Consider the following 17,034-nt stretch of genomic DNA (forward strand, 5'->3'; position numbering starts at 1 on the left):
AAGTCCCGCTTGAATATTATAAACTTATATGTGGATTTTGAAGTTGGTCATTCTGGATCTGGATGAATTTGATTCTGATGTATAAGAACCTAAAAATATCTAAATAACCAATGTATTTAAAACGGGTTCGGATATTCATAACAAAAATAGCCATATAACCTGATTCGGTCCAGGTCTTTTGAATATCGTTAGTTATATTATAATACATCTAGAATATATAATACTAATTATGAAAAATAAATATTGATGCATAAAATATATATTTCAGGGGCCAATTTAACAAAATATTAGTTAGTTCAGTTGAAATAAATATATTTAAAATATTTATATGAACTGAAAAAGAAATCAATATAAAAGTAGTATATATTTGGATTCAAAATCATTTCTTTTAACAATAAACTACACATATGATGATTTGTATACAAATTTAAATTACAATGTAAATATTTAACTAATATAGAAATATGTCACATTATTTAAACAAATATCAATGTAAAAGTATTGTCTATTTGCGTTCTAAAATCATTTATTTTAACAACAAGCCAAATAAATATGTTGATTGGAGAGAGAATAAAATAAAGCGAGAAAACACATAGTTTACCGGAAACACTCAATGTTTCGAATTTTTTATAAAGAAAATTTTACTAAGACAAACATATTCAATAATTACAAGCAAATCTAGTCTTTTCGAACCGCGGATCAAAATCTAGTCTTTTTATTATGTATGCGTACCAACCAGAGAGACATCTCTACACGCCGGAACATACTAATTAGTCAAAGGCTAAAATCCATTGCACATGTTTTTTTTTTGTAAACCATCCATTGCACATGTTATAAAGGGAAGTTTTCATAGACTGCCTTGTATGAACGATTCTCTTTTTAGTATGGTAATAAATCGTTTGATTCTCCAATCTCAAATTGTTTCTTTATTTCTAGTAATACTCTAAAAATAGTGGTTCGCTATTGATTTTTTTAAATTTTTTTTTTTTAATTTAAAGCAAAAAGCAGCATGCGCTATCATGTGCCATGTATGTATGGATACTTCAACATTAGGTAACAACGCTTTCGTATTGTATAAAGGCAGAAACTGTAAAGCAACCCGCTTTGAATATCAGTAAGAAAACTCATCAAAGAATATAAATAATAAGTAGTTTTAATATCGTTCAGATGAAAAAAAAATAGTTAAAATGTATTGGGAAACTGAAAGTCAGCTAGATCTAACACATGTAGAAGCGGGCATGTGAGGAAACGTTTGTTTATTACTACGCTAACTGATTTTGTAGTATGAATCCATTGATATCTGTGTTATCACATGGATGAATTAATAGTCGATACATTATTTATCAATTACGTATTTATTGCGTTACCGAAACATATATATTTATTAGTACTTTGGTAAATGAAGATCGCATATTCACAATTTTCACGTCAAAGAAGAGAGATCAAATCTTATGCTTATGCCGACATGGATGATCACCAAGAATCGAGTTCTCTCAAGCAACTCTTCTCTCTATCTTCATCTCCTTTCCTCTCAACCTTCAAGATCAAGAAACATACATTATTCGTAATCTCTCTTCTCATTACTTTCCTTATCTTCTTCGTCATCGTCGTTGATCTTGTCGGCTTCAAGCCTCGTCTCTCTATCGGATTCTTGTCGAAAACATTAACTAAGAAACCAAGAAACAACGACGTATGCGACTATTCATACGGTAGATGGGTTCGTAGACGAAAACGTGACGTGCACGAAACCTATTACGGAGAAGAGTGTCGGTTTCTGGATTCTGGTTTTCGTTGTCTGAATAGTGGAAGAAAAGATTCTGGCTTCCGACAATGGCGATGGCAACCACACGGCTGCAATCTTCCACGGTATGTAGTCACACTCTTTATGTATCTTTTGGTTGCTTGGGTCTCAAGGCATTGGTCGTCTAGATTAAAACAAACATCTAGGGTTACGACATTGTTTTGGTGTGAAACGATTATAGATTCAACGCAATTGATTTTCTGGAGAGGAGTCGGAATAGGAGGATAGTGTTCGTCGGAGATTCCATCGGAAGGAACCAATGGGAGTCTCTTTTGTGTATGCTTTCACAAGCTGTGTCTAATGAATCTGAGATATATGAAGTTAATGGGAACCCTATAACCAAGCACAAGGGCTTCCTTTCGATGCGGTTTCCTGAACATAACCTAACCGTTGAGTATCATAGAACTCCGTTTCTTGTTGTGATTGGTCGGCCACCTGAGAACTCACCGGAAGACGTCAGAATGACGGTTAGAGTCGATGAGTTTAACTGGCAGTCAAAAAGATGGGTCGGGTCTGATGTTTTGGTCTTTAACACAGGACACTGGTGGAACGAGGACAAAACCTTTAACGTGTAAGGATCTTCATATGAACTCAAACAAGACAAAGGTGATCGATACATACTCTTACCGGTTTTGTTGTTGTTGTTGTTGTTGTAGAGGTGTCTATTTTCAGGAGGGGGGTAAGTTAAACAAGACAATGAGTGTAATGGAGGGGTTTGAGAAGTCTTTAAAGACATGGAAGTCATGGGTTTTAGAGAAACTAGATCCCGAGAGTAGTTACATCTTCTTCAGAAGCCTTTCTCCTGTGCATTATAGGTCAGTTTCACAACAATATAAGAGGGTGAATTAGACAAAAGTCTCTAAAACCTGGTTTTATTAATTTAGGTATTTTTTGGGTGTTGTAGGAACGGGACATGGAACTTGGGTGGTCTGTGTGATGCAGAGACGGAGCCAGAGATTGATATGAAGAAGATGGAATCTGACCCTGTCCACAACTTCTATATCTCTAAAGTAATACAAGAAATGAAATATGAACATAGTAGGGTTAAGTTTATGAACATTACATACCTGACTGAGTTCAGGAAAGATGGTCATCCTTCAAGGTATCGTGGTCCGGATGTTCCTGAAAATGCTCCTCAAGACTGCAGTCACTGGTGCTTGCCTGGTGTACCTGACACATGGAATGAGGTTCTCTATGCGCAGCTATTGTCAATGAATTACCGAACAAAATGAAAAGAGCTTCTGTTTTATAATATAAGTTGTTTTAGAAGTATTGTGTTTGTTTCAAAATATAGGTATTTTTCACATTATATTAGTCCCACACTAAAAAGTGAAGCTGTAAATGAGAAATGTTAACGCTGCAGAGGTTTAGCTCCACAGTTTTGTTTTAAAAACTAACTAAAGATGTAGCTTGGAGTAACTCAGACAAAGTGAATATAAACTTGACTGCAAGGTTATGTTGACTTACATGAATAAGCATTGGAATACTGATGCCAAATCAGTCATTAGAATTCCTGAAACCTTTATCCGCAATATACTGGAAAATGGCTGGACCTGTGGACCTTAATGCATTGCATTTCATCATCTCCTTGTTCCAACCAAAAAAAACAAATAGTAACATATACCCAAAAGCAGAGCTACAATCACACTTTCATTTCACAAAAAGAAGATGGAAATATGAGAATCATTTCGTTTTTTCCTTTCACAAAAAGCAGAGCTACAATCACACCTTCATTTTTCTTATACAAAAAAGATAAATACAACATAAACACAAGGCAGAACAGAACAATATTTTTTTTTAAATAATAATAAACACATATTTGTGAGAGTTTTTGACTAGTGTCTTTTTAGAGCGACACCTGAGATGACGACAAGGATGATGAGGAAGACTACGGAGACAAAGGAGGAGACCACAGCTCCGCTAGTTTTCTGACAGAAGTTTTCAAACTGTTGGCAAATGGGGAGCCAGTTCGTGTTCTGGTTTCCGTTGTGTGCTAGATACGCTATCGCAGCCGCCGATGATGCAGCCGCCATGTTAAACGCCATCGCCGCCTGATTTTCATCATATATAAATTTAAACTATTAGCAAGTAACTGGAAATTTAGAATAATTGGTGGTTATATAATAGTGTTTGAGTATGTACAGTGTCTAGAACGAGCAAGAGGAGTCTTGGGGCTACGGCGAGAGGGCGAATGATGGTGACGACGGAGAAAGGAAGAGATAGGACAAGATATCCTGAGATCATGGACATGGCAATCACAAAGAACCTGAAAACAACATATGGCATTTTAGGTGACTTGCGGCACAAGGAAACAATACAATTAATGAGAGTTCAATAAACACGTAACTGGAAAGTTGGTAGATCGTCGTAACCAGCTTGGAATTGTAAGAACTGTGTAAAGAAGGGAAGTGTCTCGTCGCTTGTAAACATCGTTCCAGCAGCGACTGATGATGCAATAATGGCAGCTAAACGGAGGAAGAAGTCGAAGATTGAGAGACCTCTCTTGTATCCACCTGAGTCACTAGTAGTGTGGTCTTTAGCCATACCGATTAAAGGAGCTGATCCTTTCATGGCTGAGCTGGATTCTGCAGGGACATCAATGATGGTGGATTCGTTCTTCATCTTTCTTAAGAATAATTAAATGTTTTGTTTTGCTTTGACGAGGAGAATCCGTAAACAGTTTGATGTTTTGGTGGTGAAGAAAAGTAACAAGATCAGGGGCTTTTATAGTACTTTATATGGTTTTGGTAGAATCAATGGAGCAGACGAAGTGGAGATTGGAGAGTGGTTACTCTCTCCACACTAATTAATTAGAGAGATATGGAGTTGGCAAAACATAAGCAAAATAATAATACAAGTCAAAAGTCTGTAGACTTTAATGGTCAATCCCTTATCTCCTTTCTCTAACAATGAGAGAATATGGCAACAAGTAAGCAAAATTTTTAAATGTAATGGATATTTTCAACACTATTTTATGGAAATTGTTTTGGAATATATTACATCATAAGAAAAATTAAAAAACAATAATGAAAAAAATTAATGGTCTTTCTGACCTGGCCAACATGATTGATGAGTGATGACACACATTAGCACTGAAAGCTTTGCTGTAAAACTATGTTTACTAGTATCATATGATTCATTAAACCAACACATGAAAACAAAGCAACCAAAAAGCCTTAAACTCTAATACAACAACTTGAGTCTCTGAAACGAGACGAAAAAACTCCAAATCCACTTCCACCTAGACTTCCCAAGAATCGTTTTAAAAGGCTAAACTAAAGATTGGATAGGATACAAGAAAAAAAAGTGTGATACTGTCCTTTTCACTATTCAGGCAGTAATCTGAAAGTCTAGTTCCTATGTATAGTCTTGGAAATACAAAAAGGGAGGAAGATCTCATGGACTCTCTCTCACATCTTCACCCATATGGGTCTAGAATCTGCAAAAGGCATTGAGATTTAAAGTTCTATAATCCCGCATTATACCCAGTAGCTTGATTAGTTGGTATCTCTGGTTTATCCTGTTCAGACTTCAACTAATGGACTCCGTTCTCTTTGAGAGCTGCTAGGATTGTGTTTGTAAAGTAGAAGGTACAGGAGAAGAACCAATGGCTTTGAGAGAAGGTATTGCTTCTCCGGTAACATTGAGTCTTGATGACGATCCCAAGTCTTTTTCCATTAACGGATCTTCTTGAACCTCTCTATGCAGCATTTCTTTCTTAAACTCATGGAGGACTATAATTCGCAAGTAGTGGTCTCGTGTTAGGATACCTCGTAAATAACAGGAGGGAGAAAAATCGAACCTAAGTTGCTTAAAGCTTCTGTTTAAGTGGGATCTGCTTTAGAGTTTAATGTTTAGTAGGTTTAATGTGTTTTGCTCGCTTTAATATGTTTTTCTGACGGTTTTAAAAGTAGTTTAAATATTATCTTTTTAAGTAATTATTATTGGTTTTTACTTATTTTTATCCAATGGTTTAGGCGTTATGATTAAAGATTTAATATTTTAAAAATTTATTGTTTAGTGTTTTTAATATAAAATTTAAGATTTATCTAAAGATTTATGGTTTAGCCAAGAGTTTAAAATTTAATGTTCTGCTGAAGACGTTATTTTTTTCTAATTCTTTTAGAACTACCATTATTTTTTATTTATTCTTTTGTCTTCTCATTTTAAAAATATAATATTATTTGATAATATTCTATTAATTTTTAGGGATTTGGAATATAAAATATGATTGGTAGATTTACACTTTACAGGGAGTAAACCAAGAATAACTCATACTCCCTCTGTTTTTTAAAGATACATATTCTAGGCTTTTCACATATATTAAGAAATCACATTAAAATTGCATTGATTTTTGTGAATAACAATTTTCCATAATCTTTAACCAATAAAATTCCAATAAACACAATTAATTTTCTTGAAGTTAACAGATTTTCATTAAATAATACATTGAAAAAGTAAAAAATGTATCTTTTTAAAACAAATTTTTTTCCTATAACATAGATCTTTAAAAAACAGAGGGAGTATTTATTATTGAGATATAAGTATTAAGAATTTTGAAGACTAGGTCGAGTCTTCTATCTTGTTTGAGTCGAAATTAAGTCATAGAAATAATAACGGTTTTTTCTTTTGTAAACCGAAATAATAACGGTTTAAACATAGTAAAACGTGTTGTCCACATAATCAAGCAATAAAGTAACATTTATGTTAGCTCTCATAACAAGTGATTGCCATCTCCAAGTCACCATGGTTCTTAAATAGGACACCCATGTTACAATATGCTTCGGTATACATGGGCCTCTAAAGTGCAGCTTTCTCGTGGCAGCACAAGGCATTGTCCTATTGCATCATTTCGGAGTACACAACACCTAAGTTGTACAATGCACATTGTGAATTAGTGTTAACAATTAAATAGTACCAAGGCAAACCACATAAAATTCAAGAGTGCAAAGTAGAGAATCAGAGAAAATACCGAAGTTCCTACGAAACTAAAGAAATGATCTTTCACAACACCCACCTTATCTTTTCTCTATCACCTTCAGAGCCGGTCATGAACCATACGTAATAAAACATTTGTAACAAATTCCCGAAATTTTTAAAGAAAACTACATAAATATAAATCCCAAAAAACATTTTAGCCCCCACACTAATATTTTTTTTTACATAGACATTGCAACATGTCCCCAAAATCTTGGGGCCGACCACTTTCGTCACTTTACATGCACCGGCGAGTCGATCCGTTATTCAGAACCTTTCAGTCCCACACATGGCTATAACTATCGAAGGTAATCATGTCCCGGACAAACCGGTTCAGTTGGGCCAAACTCGCATGCCCGATTACAACAATGCTCTGTAACCAAAGTCAAAAGGCCTGTTTACTTTTGCGTACGATGACACTTTTTTACTTGATCCAAAAAACGGCCCATGGGCTAGAACTGAGCCCGATAAGGGTAGAAGGATAATTTCAGCACGACTCTCTCCTACATCATATATATATAACCACGCGGAACTATTCTATTAGCTCACTAAAGGTCTAGCCGTCATCTCTGAAATTTAGGGTTTTCGTAATCGTTTGGTCGTAATTTTTTTGGATTCGTTTGTTGTTTTTTTTTCTCTCTTTTGATTATCAATACGGCGAGGATGATGATTCAATTAGATGTGTGAATGGAGTTTCTCCATGTTGAGCTTAAAAACTTAATTTGGCAATTATTAATCTGACATCGCCGTCGTCTTTATTTTGTTTTTTTCACATTTAGTTTCTGTTGGAAATTGGAGGAATGGTTTGTGAATGATGATTCAATTAGATGTGTGAATGGTTTCATTATGAGCTCAAAAACTCTATTTGGCAATTTTTCTGACATTGCCATTCCTCTAAACTAAAAACCAAGCTTTTTGCCTGAACTCAAACCTAGCATTGTTTTTTTAAAATACGGCTGTGTTTTTTGTTGTCAAATGGCTTATGGTGATGGTAATTGTAAAAAAAAAGGTCGTCTGTCCGGTTCATGTGATTTTGTTTCTTTGTAGAAACTACTGTAAATTTTTTGGATATAAATAATAACCAAATGTTGATTGGATAATTGGACGAACGAAGAAGAATGTATTGTCTCACATCAATCAAAAACATTATAACAATAGAGAATTGCGTTTTGATAAACGTTTGGTACAAAAAAGTCATTAACCGATGATATAAAAGAGTAAACCGAAGAAGTTTTAGGTTAAAATAATGCTAGTCCAGTATCTATTTATTGAGATATAGAATTGGCCCATAGCATAAAAATATAGAAATGAACAAGTATGTAGGCCTTAAACCAATCTGTTGACTAACTTGGCCCAATGTACTAATTGCCTCCGAATTAGGTTCAAACTATCCACTCTAAGTTACAAGAGAAAAAAGTTGTTCAAGAAATTTTTTTTTATAAGAGAGTGCAATTAAACAAACACACTAGATATAATACGGTGATGATGGATAACATACATCTGAAGCATTCAGTTACTATATATCAATGCACTATAATGGTATTATAAGGGTTGTTTGTTGCTACAAATAAACAAAAAAAAATGCTGAGGGAAACTATAAAACCCAACTACAGAATAGAATAAATTTCATTTAATACCACTTAAGAGTTAAGACATAACTTCGTAATTAATGGAAAATAAAACTTGACATGCAAAAAAGCTAAATTTTCTCAATTTTATATCCTACACAGTATTTTTTGTTTTAAGAGGGAGAGAGCGGATAAGACTTTTACCAATTAACCACATCTACTGTAATGGTTTTTTGAGAAATGCTACTAAAAACAAGGAAAAAAAATTGCGGGACAGAGATTACAAGAATATCCAATTGTAGAAATAGATTGTCATTAAAATAAAATAATTTAATACCAATTACGACTTGAACCTCGTAATTAAACCCACAGAACACACATTCTAAGAATCTCCAACACTTGTCTCATCCACCGTCGGATTCGAAGTTTCCTAATCTAACGGCTAAAAATCCAACCCCGATAAAAATTTGACCGTTGGAGAATTTCGCTTTAGAGCGTCTCTCCACTCCTTTCCTCTCCCATAAGAAGCATTCTCAATCTCTTTCTCCTTCATCTACAGCGAATAATCAAACACAAACAGAAAAGAAAGAAAGAAAGAAACTAGGGTTTACGAAACAAACATAACTTGAAGAAGAAGATCATGGCGACGAGAAGAGTTATTCCTCAACAAGTTCGAGGTTTGTTCCTCCACTAATCAAATCTAATTGACGATTTAGATTATGGGATGTGGTTGTTTTGTGTATTTGTTGAAATCGGAGATTGATTGATTCGAATTGAATGAAACAGGGGACGATCCCGTGGCGGCGGAAGCAAAGAACCGTCGCGCTCTCGGGGACATCGGAAACATCGCTTCTCTTCTTCCCGGAGTCGAAGCCGGAAAAGTTAATCGGCCCTTGACCCGTAACTTCCGTGCCCAATTGCTTGAAAACGCTAACAAAAAGGTTCAATCTTTAATTTTTTTTTTTTTTGCAAAATCTTGTTTTGTTGTGAGTATTGAATCTGTGTATGTTTCTGTCTCTCTTTTGTCTTATTACCGAGCAGCAAATCAATGTAGCCAAGAAACCAGAAGCGGTTCAAAAGAAAGCAAGAGCTGTCGCTAAGCCTCCGCAGACTCATGAAGTGATTGTGATCAGTCCAGATACAAACGAGGTTGCTAAAGCCAAACACGATGCTGCGTCGTCCAAGAAGAAAGTTACTTACACTTCCGTTCTCAATGCTCGAAGCAAGGTAGTAAGATTTCTCTTTGAATTTTTCAAAAATCGACATTTGAAATATTCTTTTTTTTTCATTGATTGATTGATTGATTGGTTTGGTTGGTTACATACTTGACTTCAGGCTGCTGCTGCTTCCAAGACTCTTGATATTGATTCCGCGGACAGAGACAACGACCTTGCTGCTGTGGAGTATGTTGAGGACATGTACTCTTTCTACAAAGAGGTTGAGGTAACTTAATTAATGTTCTGACCCTTTGTTCTCTAATATGCTTTTTATGGATTAAGTTTTTGTGAATGTTTAACTGTTTTGTTTTTCCTGTTGTAGAATGAGAGCAAGGCTCAGATGTATATGCAGACACAGACTGAGATCAACGAGAAGATGAGATCGATTCTTGTAGACTGGCTTGTAGACGTTCATGTCAAGTTTGATCTCTCCCCTGAGACTCTTTACCTCACCATCAACATAATTGATCGGTTCCTGTCTCTGAAAACCATCCCGAGGAGAGAGCTACAGCTTCTAGGCGTTAGTGCTTTGCTCATTGCCTCCAAATACGAAGAGATCTGGCCTCCTCAGGTATGTTAACACACGTATCCTAATGTTACAAGATTATTATTGGGAACTAGAGCTGACTCTGTGGTGTGAAACAGGTGAATGATTTGGTGTATGTCACTGACAACACGTACCAGAGCAAGCAGATTCTAATGATGGAGAAGACCATTTTGGGATGTCTGGAGTGGTACCTGACGGTTCCAACGCAGTATGTGTTCCTCGCGAGGTTCATCAAAGCTTCGGTTCCTTCGGTTCCTGACCCGGAGATGGAGAACATGGTTCACTTCTTAGCTGAGTTGGGTCTGATGCACTACGACGCTTTGAAGTTCCGCCCTTCGATGCTGGCTGCTTCAGCAGTCTACACCGCGAGATGCTGCTTGAACAAGACCCCGGTCTGGACTGAAACTCTCGAATTCCACACTGGTTACTCTGAACATGAGCTCATGTTAGTGACCTTGTTTTATCTCTATTGCTTAAGTCCATCATCGTTATCATATGTTGATATGTTTTGTATGTGTGTGTGTGGTGTAACTTTTCAGGGAGTGCTCGAAGCTATTAGCATTCCTTCACTCAAGAGTTGGGGAGAGCAAGCTGCGAGCTGTGTTCAAGAAGTATTCGAAAGCTGAAAGATGTGCTGTTGCTTTGGTCTCACCAGCAAAGTCTGTTTTGTCTTCTACGCCTGCTCCTTGAAGACGTCTTGAAAGAATTTGGATGTGTTTTTAGATCTCTCTCTGATCTTTTGGATGTGTAGTATATGTTTTCCTGTTGAGAATTTTAATGAATTCTTATTGTACTAGAATCGTTTTGGTCTTCTATATTTGAATTGGAATTTGTTCGTTCATAACGCTAGTTTCTTCATCATACAACTTGTGTACCAAAAAAAAAAAAAGTTAGAGAAAGTATTGCAATAATAATGTAAACGACGCCGTATTTAAGAATCAAAGCGCTGAGGGTAATTACGTCAATTGCAAGAGTGTGTTACAATGTAACCCTAATATATAAATCAGATTTGTATCTCTGAGTTGTTGTCTTCTTCCAGAGAACCCCCATCCAAAAAAGCCCGAGCATTTTGTCTCTTCTCATCCATCGGTGAACATGGTAAGCTCTTTGTCTCCGGCACTAGTTTTGTTTTCGTTAGTCTGTAGGGAATCTCGAACTCTCCATTTCTTAGAATTTCACATAGGTTTGTCTCCCTCATAGAATGTTCTAATGCTGTTACCGCTCGAATTGTTTGGTAGTATGTATGGTTCTGTAGAATCGATGTGATTGATGGTTTGTGTACCGACCAGTGAACGAGTTGTTGTTTTGTTTTATAGTCGAGGAGAAAGACCAGAGAGCCCAAGGAGGAAACAGTGACTCTAGGACCTGCTGTTCGTGACGGAGAGCAAGTGTTCGGTGTTGTTCACATCTTTGCTTCTTTCAACGACACTTTCATTGTAAGTTTTCCTTTCCTTTTATTTTTATTCTTAGCGCTAATTATTCTGTGCAGTCGATTCATGACTTTTGATGTTAAATTTTATTGCAGCATGTTACTGATCTGTCGGGAAGAGAAACTCTCGTCCGTATCACCGGTAATGTTCTCTTAGTTGTTGTTGTCCCCTGTTTATGTTCTCTTAATTTTATCTAAATGTCCGATTTATGCGAGTTGAAACCTCAAAAATGTTTGTTTTTTTGCGCAGGTGGGATGAAGGTGAAGGCTGACCGTGATGAATCCTCTCCTTACGCTGCTATGCTTGCCGCTCAAGATGTTGCTCAAAGATGCAAGGTTAGGATTCATACTTCTTTTAATGCTATTCAACTTGTGGATTAATATGCTCATCCTAATAATGACTTGTGTGACAGGAGCTTGGCATCACAGCCATGCACGTGAAGCTCCGTGCCACTGGAGGAAACAAAACCAAGACTCCAGGCCCTGGTGCTCAGTCTGCTCTCAGAGCCCTTGCTCGTTCTGGCATGAAGATTGGTCGTATTGGTAAGTAAAATCTCTCTCTCTACTCCCTTTTTGATTATTTTGACAGTTGACCGTTTTGGTTGTGAGGGAAATCGTTGTTGAATGTATTTTTACAGAGGACGTTACTCCAATTCCCACCGACAGTACACGTAGAAAGGGTGGACGAAGAGGAAGAAGACTCTGATTGCCCTATGAGAGCCTCATGATCGTTCAGCTGTGTGCCCTGGACTCGTGTAGTTTCTTGGGTACACGCTTTGAAGTTAGTTTTGTCTCTCCATTTCATCTTGTCAAGTTTGGTTCGAAAACTTGCATCTTTCTTGAGCATTGTAAAACATTTATACATTTGGAGTTATTTTGCATTTTCTTTCTTTATTTTACATCATCAGCTTCATCGAATGCAAGTTTGATCATTTATACTATAGATGAAATTTAAACCAGAACTATTTACTTCCCGACTTTTATGAGAATTGACGTTCATAAGAAATTGCTAAGCCTGGTAGAAGTTTATGTAACCAAGGAAATTGTTTCTTATTTCATTTTATGCAAGTGTTATTAATTTTGGCTGCTTAATGTCTCATTTGCGCAATAAGGGTGTTTGGTCTAGTGGTATGATTCTCGCTTCGGGTGCGAGAGGTCCCGAGTTCGATTCTCGGAACACCCCTATTTTTTTATATTAATCAGTTGAAAGGCTATTGGGCCTGGAACAAATAACAAATAACATTGGGCTTCGAAACGATGCTGTAGATACCGCCATCGAATTTTTCTTTTTCATCTATTTTCTCTCCGCAATCGAATTGAGTGAGATACTTCCGAGCTCTAAGGGAGAAAACCCTAGTCTCTCTCCGTCTCCGTCTCCGTCTTCTCCGATTCTGCAAGTATGAGTCGATCAGGCCAGCCTCCGGATCTCAAGAAGTAAAGTCCTCTTCACTACTTTTGATTTTCAGCTATTCTATATGTTTTGGTTTGATCCAGCCTCCAACTTCTTCTTCTTCTTCTTCGTGTTTTGTGATTCTAACTCTTCGTGGTTTGATGTATATTGATTCAGGTACATGGACAAGAAGCTCCAAAGTAAGTTTCGATTTCCTCTTCTAACGTTTACTCTTTTAAGAGCGTTTCAATTTTCACTGAATCTCTCGCTGAAATTAAGAGCGATATGTATGCCTGTGTAATAGATTAAAACTTGTGTTCACTGAACCTGGTGATAAATGCATCATTCATAGGACAGTCTCATTACAATCATTAGGCTATATGTTTTGTCTAGGTTTGCTAATGGTTTTGTTTCGACTTTTGCTTTTTAGAAGAATCATTAGGCTCGTCTCATTTTGTTTTTTTTTTGTCTCTGAATGTAGTTAAGCTTAATGCCAACAGAATGGTAGTTGGAACTCTCCGTGGGTTTGACCAGTTCATGAACCTTGTTGTCGATAACACTGTTGAGGTCAATGGTGATGACAAAACTGACATCGGCATGGTGGTACGTTTCTCTCTCCAAAACACCCCACTAATAATCTATTCAGTCATTTAATCTCATTCGTATAATTGTGTTTCTATATTTGGTTAATGCAGGTGATAAGAGGAAACAGCATTGTCACTGTTGAAGCTCTTGAGCCAGTTGGAAGATCTTAGCCTACTTTGCACCACTGGTGTCTGTATTTTGACTTTGAGTGTTCTCTCTGTATTGGAACTTTAATTAGTAAGACAATCTATCAGCATGAATCGAGGATCTTAAAGAAATTTTCTAGTAAGATAATCTATCAGCATGAATCGAGGATCTGAAAGAAATTTTCTATGATTAATTATCTCCTCTTCTTTTGTTCTGAATATTTCTGTGAACCAGTTATGACTTATGAGCCAATCTGATAACTGTTATATTGTGTGTGAATAACTCTCCTTTGAGCTGTGAATTGTGCAATTAAATGGTTCTCTCTCTAGGTCGGACGAGTACATGTTTTTGTAACCGTTGCTACAACTTTTCTACAAAGAACTAACAGCAGTCATTAGAAAGAAAGCTAATTTTGATTGGGGATAGTCTTAACATAAATGAAAAGCCTTTTGATGTGGGGATTTGAATTTCAGGTAAAGATTTTTGTAAGCGCATTGCTATAACTTTCTACTAAGCAGCCATGGGAACAAATCCATTTTGATTGGGCCAAGCATCACATAAAGCAAAAGCCTTTTGATGTGGGGATTTGTATTTGAATTTTGGGCAAATGAGCTCCAACGGTCATTGCGTTTTGCTTTACTATCTTAAATCTTTTCTTCTTTCTAATTCCATTGTAGTGAGATAATGATTATGCCCTTTGGCCCCTCTGTTTTATCAAAAGGTGGTTTTTATGAATTAAGAACTGAAAAAAAAGAAAAAAAAAAAGAGTAAAGGCGATAAAAAAGATACAAGGAACCGAGAAGGTACAAGGCATGTGCAACAACACACGAAGCCTTGTTGTAAGGCAAATGGGAATGAAATTGATACAACATAAAACACCGTGAAAGTGGAAGGAATGAATGAAGAAGGCATGTGCTCCCACGAAGCCTTGTTGTAACTTGTAAGGCAAATGATAATGAAACAATACAACAACACATAACATACAACGGAATTTTCGGCACGTGGGAGGTGTGTTTGAAGCTTCCTTGAGTTATACACATCTTCTACAGTTTTTTACTACAAAGGGGTCTATGAGTCTGTGTTTATTGGTTAGTAGAAAGTAGGTTGTATTTGTGTATTGTCTATAAGTTCTTAGCTTTTTGTTGAAGCCACTTACAGCTTAATATGTTTTTTTAGCAGTGAATCCAAAAGAGAGATGGATGTTTATCCTTGGTTTGGGGGTCTCCAACTCATCATAACAAAACATAAATTTAAAACAGTCTGGATCTTCTTCAACTAATCCAAAATGAACTTTCACCAACTTCACTATTCTTTTCCTTTTTCTTTAATACCTTTCTCTTTAGTTATGGCAAGAGGTAAAAGTCCTAGAGATGGCCACCATATAACGGTAACAAAGTGTATTCTTAATTTTTTTTTAACAGAACTAGATTATCAAGTAACTTCACCACTTCTTGGAAATCTGATTACACATTTACAAATTAACAACAACAGAAACAAGCTAGTTTAGTACTAGTATTGAATTACAATATGAGCATTAAATGTTGCATCTATTCTATTAATTTTGCTGTTTGACCAATTGATAAAAGTTGGGTCCAATTAAAAAAAAAAATTTAAAATATAACTGCATAAGAATGAATATAGTCAGTTATCTTTTTTCCTACAAATAAGGTCACATAGACAGTTATCCTTTCTATCTTTCTTTTACGTGAAACACAAAATATCTCTTACTTTAAATGGCTGTTGCAGAAACCCTTTGTTAATTTTAAAACGTTGATCGAATCTGCAAATAGATTGAAACATAGTACAATTTCCAGCAATAGATTTAGGAACAATTTGGATTTCTCCTCAATTCTACGATGAAACCCAGTTTATGAAAAAGCAACTTTTTATTTCTGAAAAGTTTCTAATATTATAAAACGCTACAATTAAGTTATTGCAAAGATCCAAGCCGAGGTAATCACAAAAGAAAATAAAAGCTGATGAGTCCAAGTTCTTACATGACGAAGTTGTGCTTGAGTTAAGTTTCCATGCACATAAACTGTTTTGAGGCCATTGAGGCAGAATATAATTTTCAGTTTATGTGCGTCATGTTTTGTTTCACTGCATAATAAGAAAAAAAAAACAATTATTTGAGAAAAAAAAAAACAAACAAAAACCATGCAAACAATGTGTGGTTTGTGGACCTTGGATCAAGAATGCATAAAACTACAGTAAGTGCTAACCTATAGATGATGACTTTTGAGTCAAAAATTCTTATGCATTATGTATGAAAGAAGAAAAGTTTATATACCTGTATTTAATGATTATTTAAAATATCATGTAACCACCTTGATGACCACTTCTCTTTTTTTTTTTGTTAAAATTTGATAACCACTTTCTACATATACAACGTGGAATCGTGAAACCACCTTCTTACACATTCGATAACATCATATATTTCTGTCTGTTGAAATATTTTCGAAAGTGTTTTTACATATTATCACTTTGATTTTATTAGAAAAATGTATATTGGTTATATAAACGATGAATTTTATTAGCAAAAAGAAAAAGAATCTTAATTTTTATTTTGAAAGTTTCAACATTTTATTTGATTAATATAACATGTTACTTTAATATTAACAGCGGGTCCGATCGGTTTCATAACACTAAATATAACACTTAATGTGTAACATTTAAATGTAGGTACATAATTAAAATTGAAATTTATAATATATAAATTTGGTTTACTTCAAAGATTATATCACATTTTGAAAATACGGATAGAATTTACTTGTGAATTTATATATACTAAAATATCATTTCATGGTTTAGAAAACTAACCAGTTTATTATAATTATTTTATTAATATATAAGGGCTTACCAGTTCATGTAAATGTATAAATATTTTGAGTGTTCAAAAATATTTGAAGTAATATTATAAAATGATATTTTAAATCCAAAAATAAATATAGATTTATAATAGGTTATCAATAACCATGAGAAATTTATACTTTTATATCAATATTATTAAAACATGAATATAACCTATTGATTAGCTGTTATCTAATTATTTTAATACAATTATTAAAATATCTTATTAGTCATTTAAGAGAAAAATAATACAAAAAACACAAATATAACTAAAACATAAATATAAAAAATTTTAATTTCTAAAAAATGAGAGAAAAAAATATACCCGCCCTTTTAAGGGCGGGTCAAAATCTAGTAGATTATTAAAACATGAGACTGTTCCTAGTGTAGAATAGACAACTCTTACTATTTGTTCCCAACTGATTCTTTTTTTTAATCACTTCACATTCCCCAACTGATTCAAATGGAAGATAGCTAGTAGTAAATTTGATAAAGGTCACAGCATAATATACTATATTACTAT

At 35.1% G+C, this 17,034-nt stretch overlaps 5 protein-coding genes and 3 non-coding genes across 8 annotated transcripts; 7 read left to right on the plus strand and 1 right to left on the minus strand.

Moving 5' to 3' along the window:
- Positions 1-1,410: 1,410 nt before the first annotated feature.
- On the plus strand, positions 1,411-3,033 carry LOC108810950 (protein trichome birefringence-like 8). Its single transcript, XM_018583017.2, has 4 exons — positions 1,411-1,866; positions 1,983-2,372; positions 2,458-2,616; positions 2,706-3,033. Exons 1-4 carry the CDS (start codon positions 1,466-1,468, stop codon positions 3,031-3,033), a joined length of 1,278 nt encoding a protein of 425 aa, XP_018438519.1. The 5' UTR covers positions 1,411-1,465.
- A 559-nt stretch (positions 3,034-3,592) lies between these two features.
- Positions 3,593-4,491, minus strand: LOC108810565 (casparian strip membrane protein 2). Its single transcript, XM_018582668.2, has 3 exons — positions 4,149-4,491; positions 3,944-4,067; positions 3,593-3,852 (listed from the first exon to the last, which is right to left on the minus strand). The coding sequence occupies exons 1-3, from the start codon at positions 4,421-4,423 to the stop codon at positions 3,637-3,639; spliced, it is 615 nt and encodes a 204-aa protein (XP_018438170.1). The 5' UTR covers positions 4,424-4,491; the 3' UTR covers positions 3,593-3,636.
- Positions 4,492-7,431: 2,940 nt separating this feature from the next.
- Positions 7,432-7,529, plus strand: LOC130497279 (small nucleolar RNA Z266). The gene has a single exon (XR_008936282.1). It is a non-coding gene; the product is annotated as a small nucleolar RNA Z266 (small nucleolar RNA).
- Positions 7,530-7,576: 47 nt separating this feature from the next.
- LOC130497281 (small nucleolar RNA Z266) lies at positions 7,577-7,670 on the plus strand. Its single transcript, XR_008936284.1, has one exon. It is a non-coding gene; the product is annotated as a small nucleolar RNA Z266 (small nucleolar RNA).
- Positions 7,671-8,865: 1,195 nt separating this feature from the next.
- Positions 8,866-10,879, plus strand: LOC108809577 (cyclin-B1-3). The gene is made up of 7 exons (XM_018581718.2): positions 8,866-9,023; positions 9,133-9,287; positions 9,388-9,573; positions 9,682-9,789; positions 9,886-10,134; positions 10,209-10,555; positions 10,650-10,879. The coding sequence occupies exons 1-7, from the start codon at positions 8,987-8,989 to the stop codon at positions 10,798-10,800; spliced, it is 1,233 nt and encodes a 410-aa protein (XP_018437220.1). The 5' UTR covers positions 8,866-8,986; the 3' UTR covers positions 10,801-10,879.
- Positions 10,880-11,065: 186 nt separating this feature from the next.
- LOC108833192 (40S ribosomal protein S14-2) lies at positions 11,066-12,438 on the plus strand. The gene is made up of 6 exons (XM_018606627.2): positions 11,066-11,208; positions 11,427-11,546; positions 11,636-11,681; positions 11,790-11,875; positions 11,953-12,082; positions 12,178-12,438. The coding sequence occupies exons 1-6, from the start codon at positions 11,206-11,208 to the stop codon at positions 12,243-12,245; spliced, it is 453 nt and encodes a 150-aa protein (XP_018462129.1). The 5' UTR covers positions 11,066-11,205; the 3' UTR covers positions 12,246-12,438.
- Positions 12,439-12,650: 212 nt separating this feature from the next.
- On the plus strand, positions 12,651-12,722 carry TRNAP-CGG (transfer RNA proline (anticodon CGG)). Its single transcript has one exon. It is a non-coding gene; the product is annotated as a tRNA-Pro (tRNA).
- A 104-nt stretch (positions 12,723-12,826) lies between these two features.
- Positions 12,827-13,854, plus strand: LOC108809241 (probable small nuclear ribonucleoprotein G). Its single transcript, XM_018581385.2, has 4 exons — positions 12,827-12,973; positions 13,107-13,129; positions 13,411-13,532; positions 13,625-13,854. The coding sequence occupies exons 1-4, from the start codon at positions 12,939-12,941 to the stop codon at positions 13,682-13,684; spliced, it is 240 nt and encodes a 79-aa protein (XP_018436887.1). The 5' UTR covers positions 12,827-12,938; the 3' UTR covers positions 13,685-13,854.
- Positions 13,855-17,034: the final 3,180 nt, after the last annotated feature.

The sequence above is a fragment of the Raphanus sativus genome, chromosome 6 (genome assembly GCF_000801105.2).
Source record: "Raphanus sativus cultivar WK10039 chromosome 6, ASM80110v3, whole genome shotgun sequence".
In the NCBI taxonomy this organism is placed as follows: domain Eukaryota; kingdom Viridiplantae; phylum Streptophyta; class Magnoliopsida; order Brassicales; family Brassicaceae; genus Raphanus; species Raphanus sativus.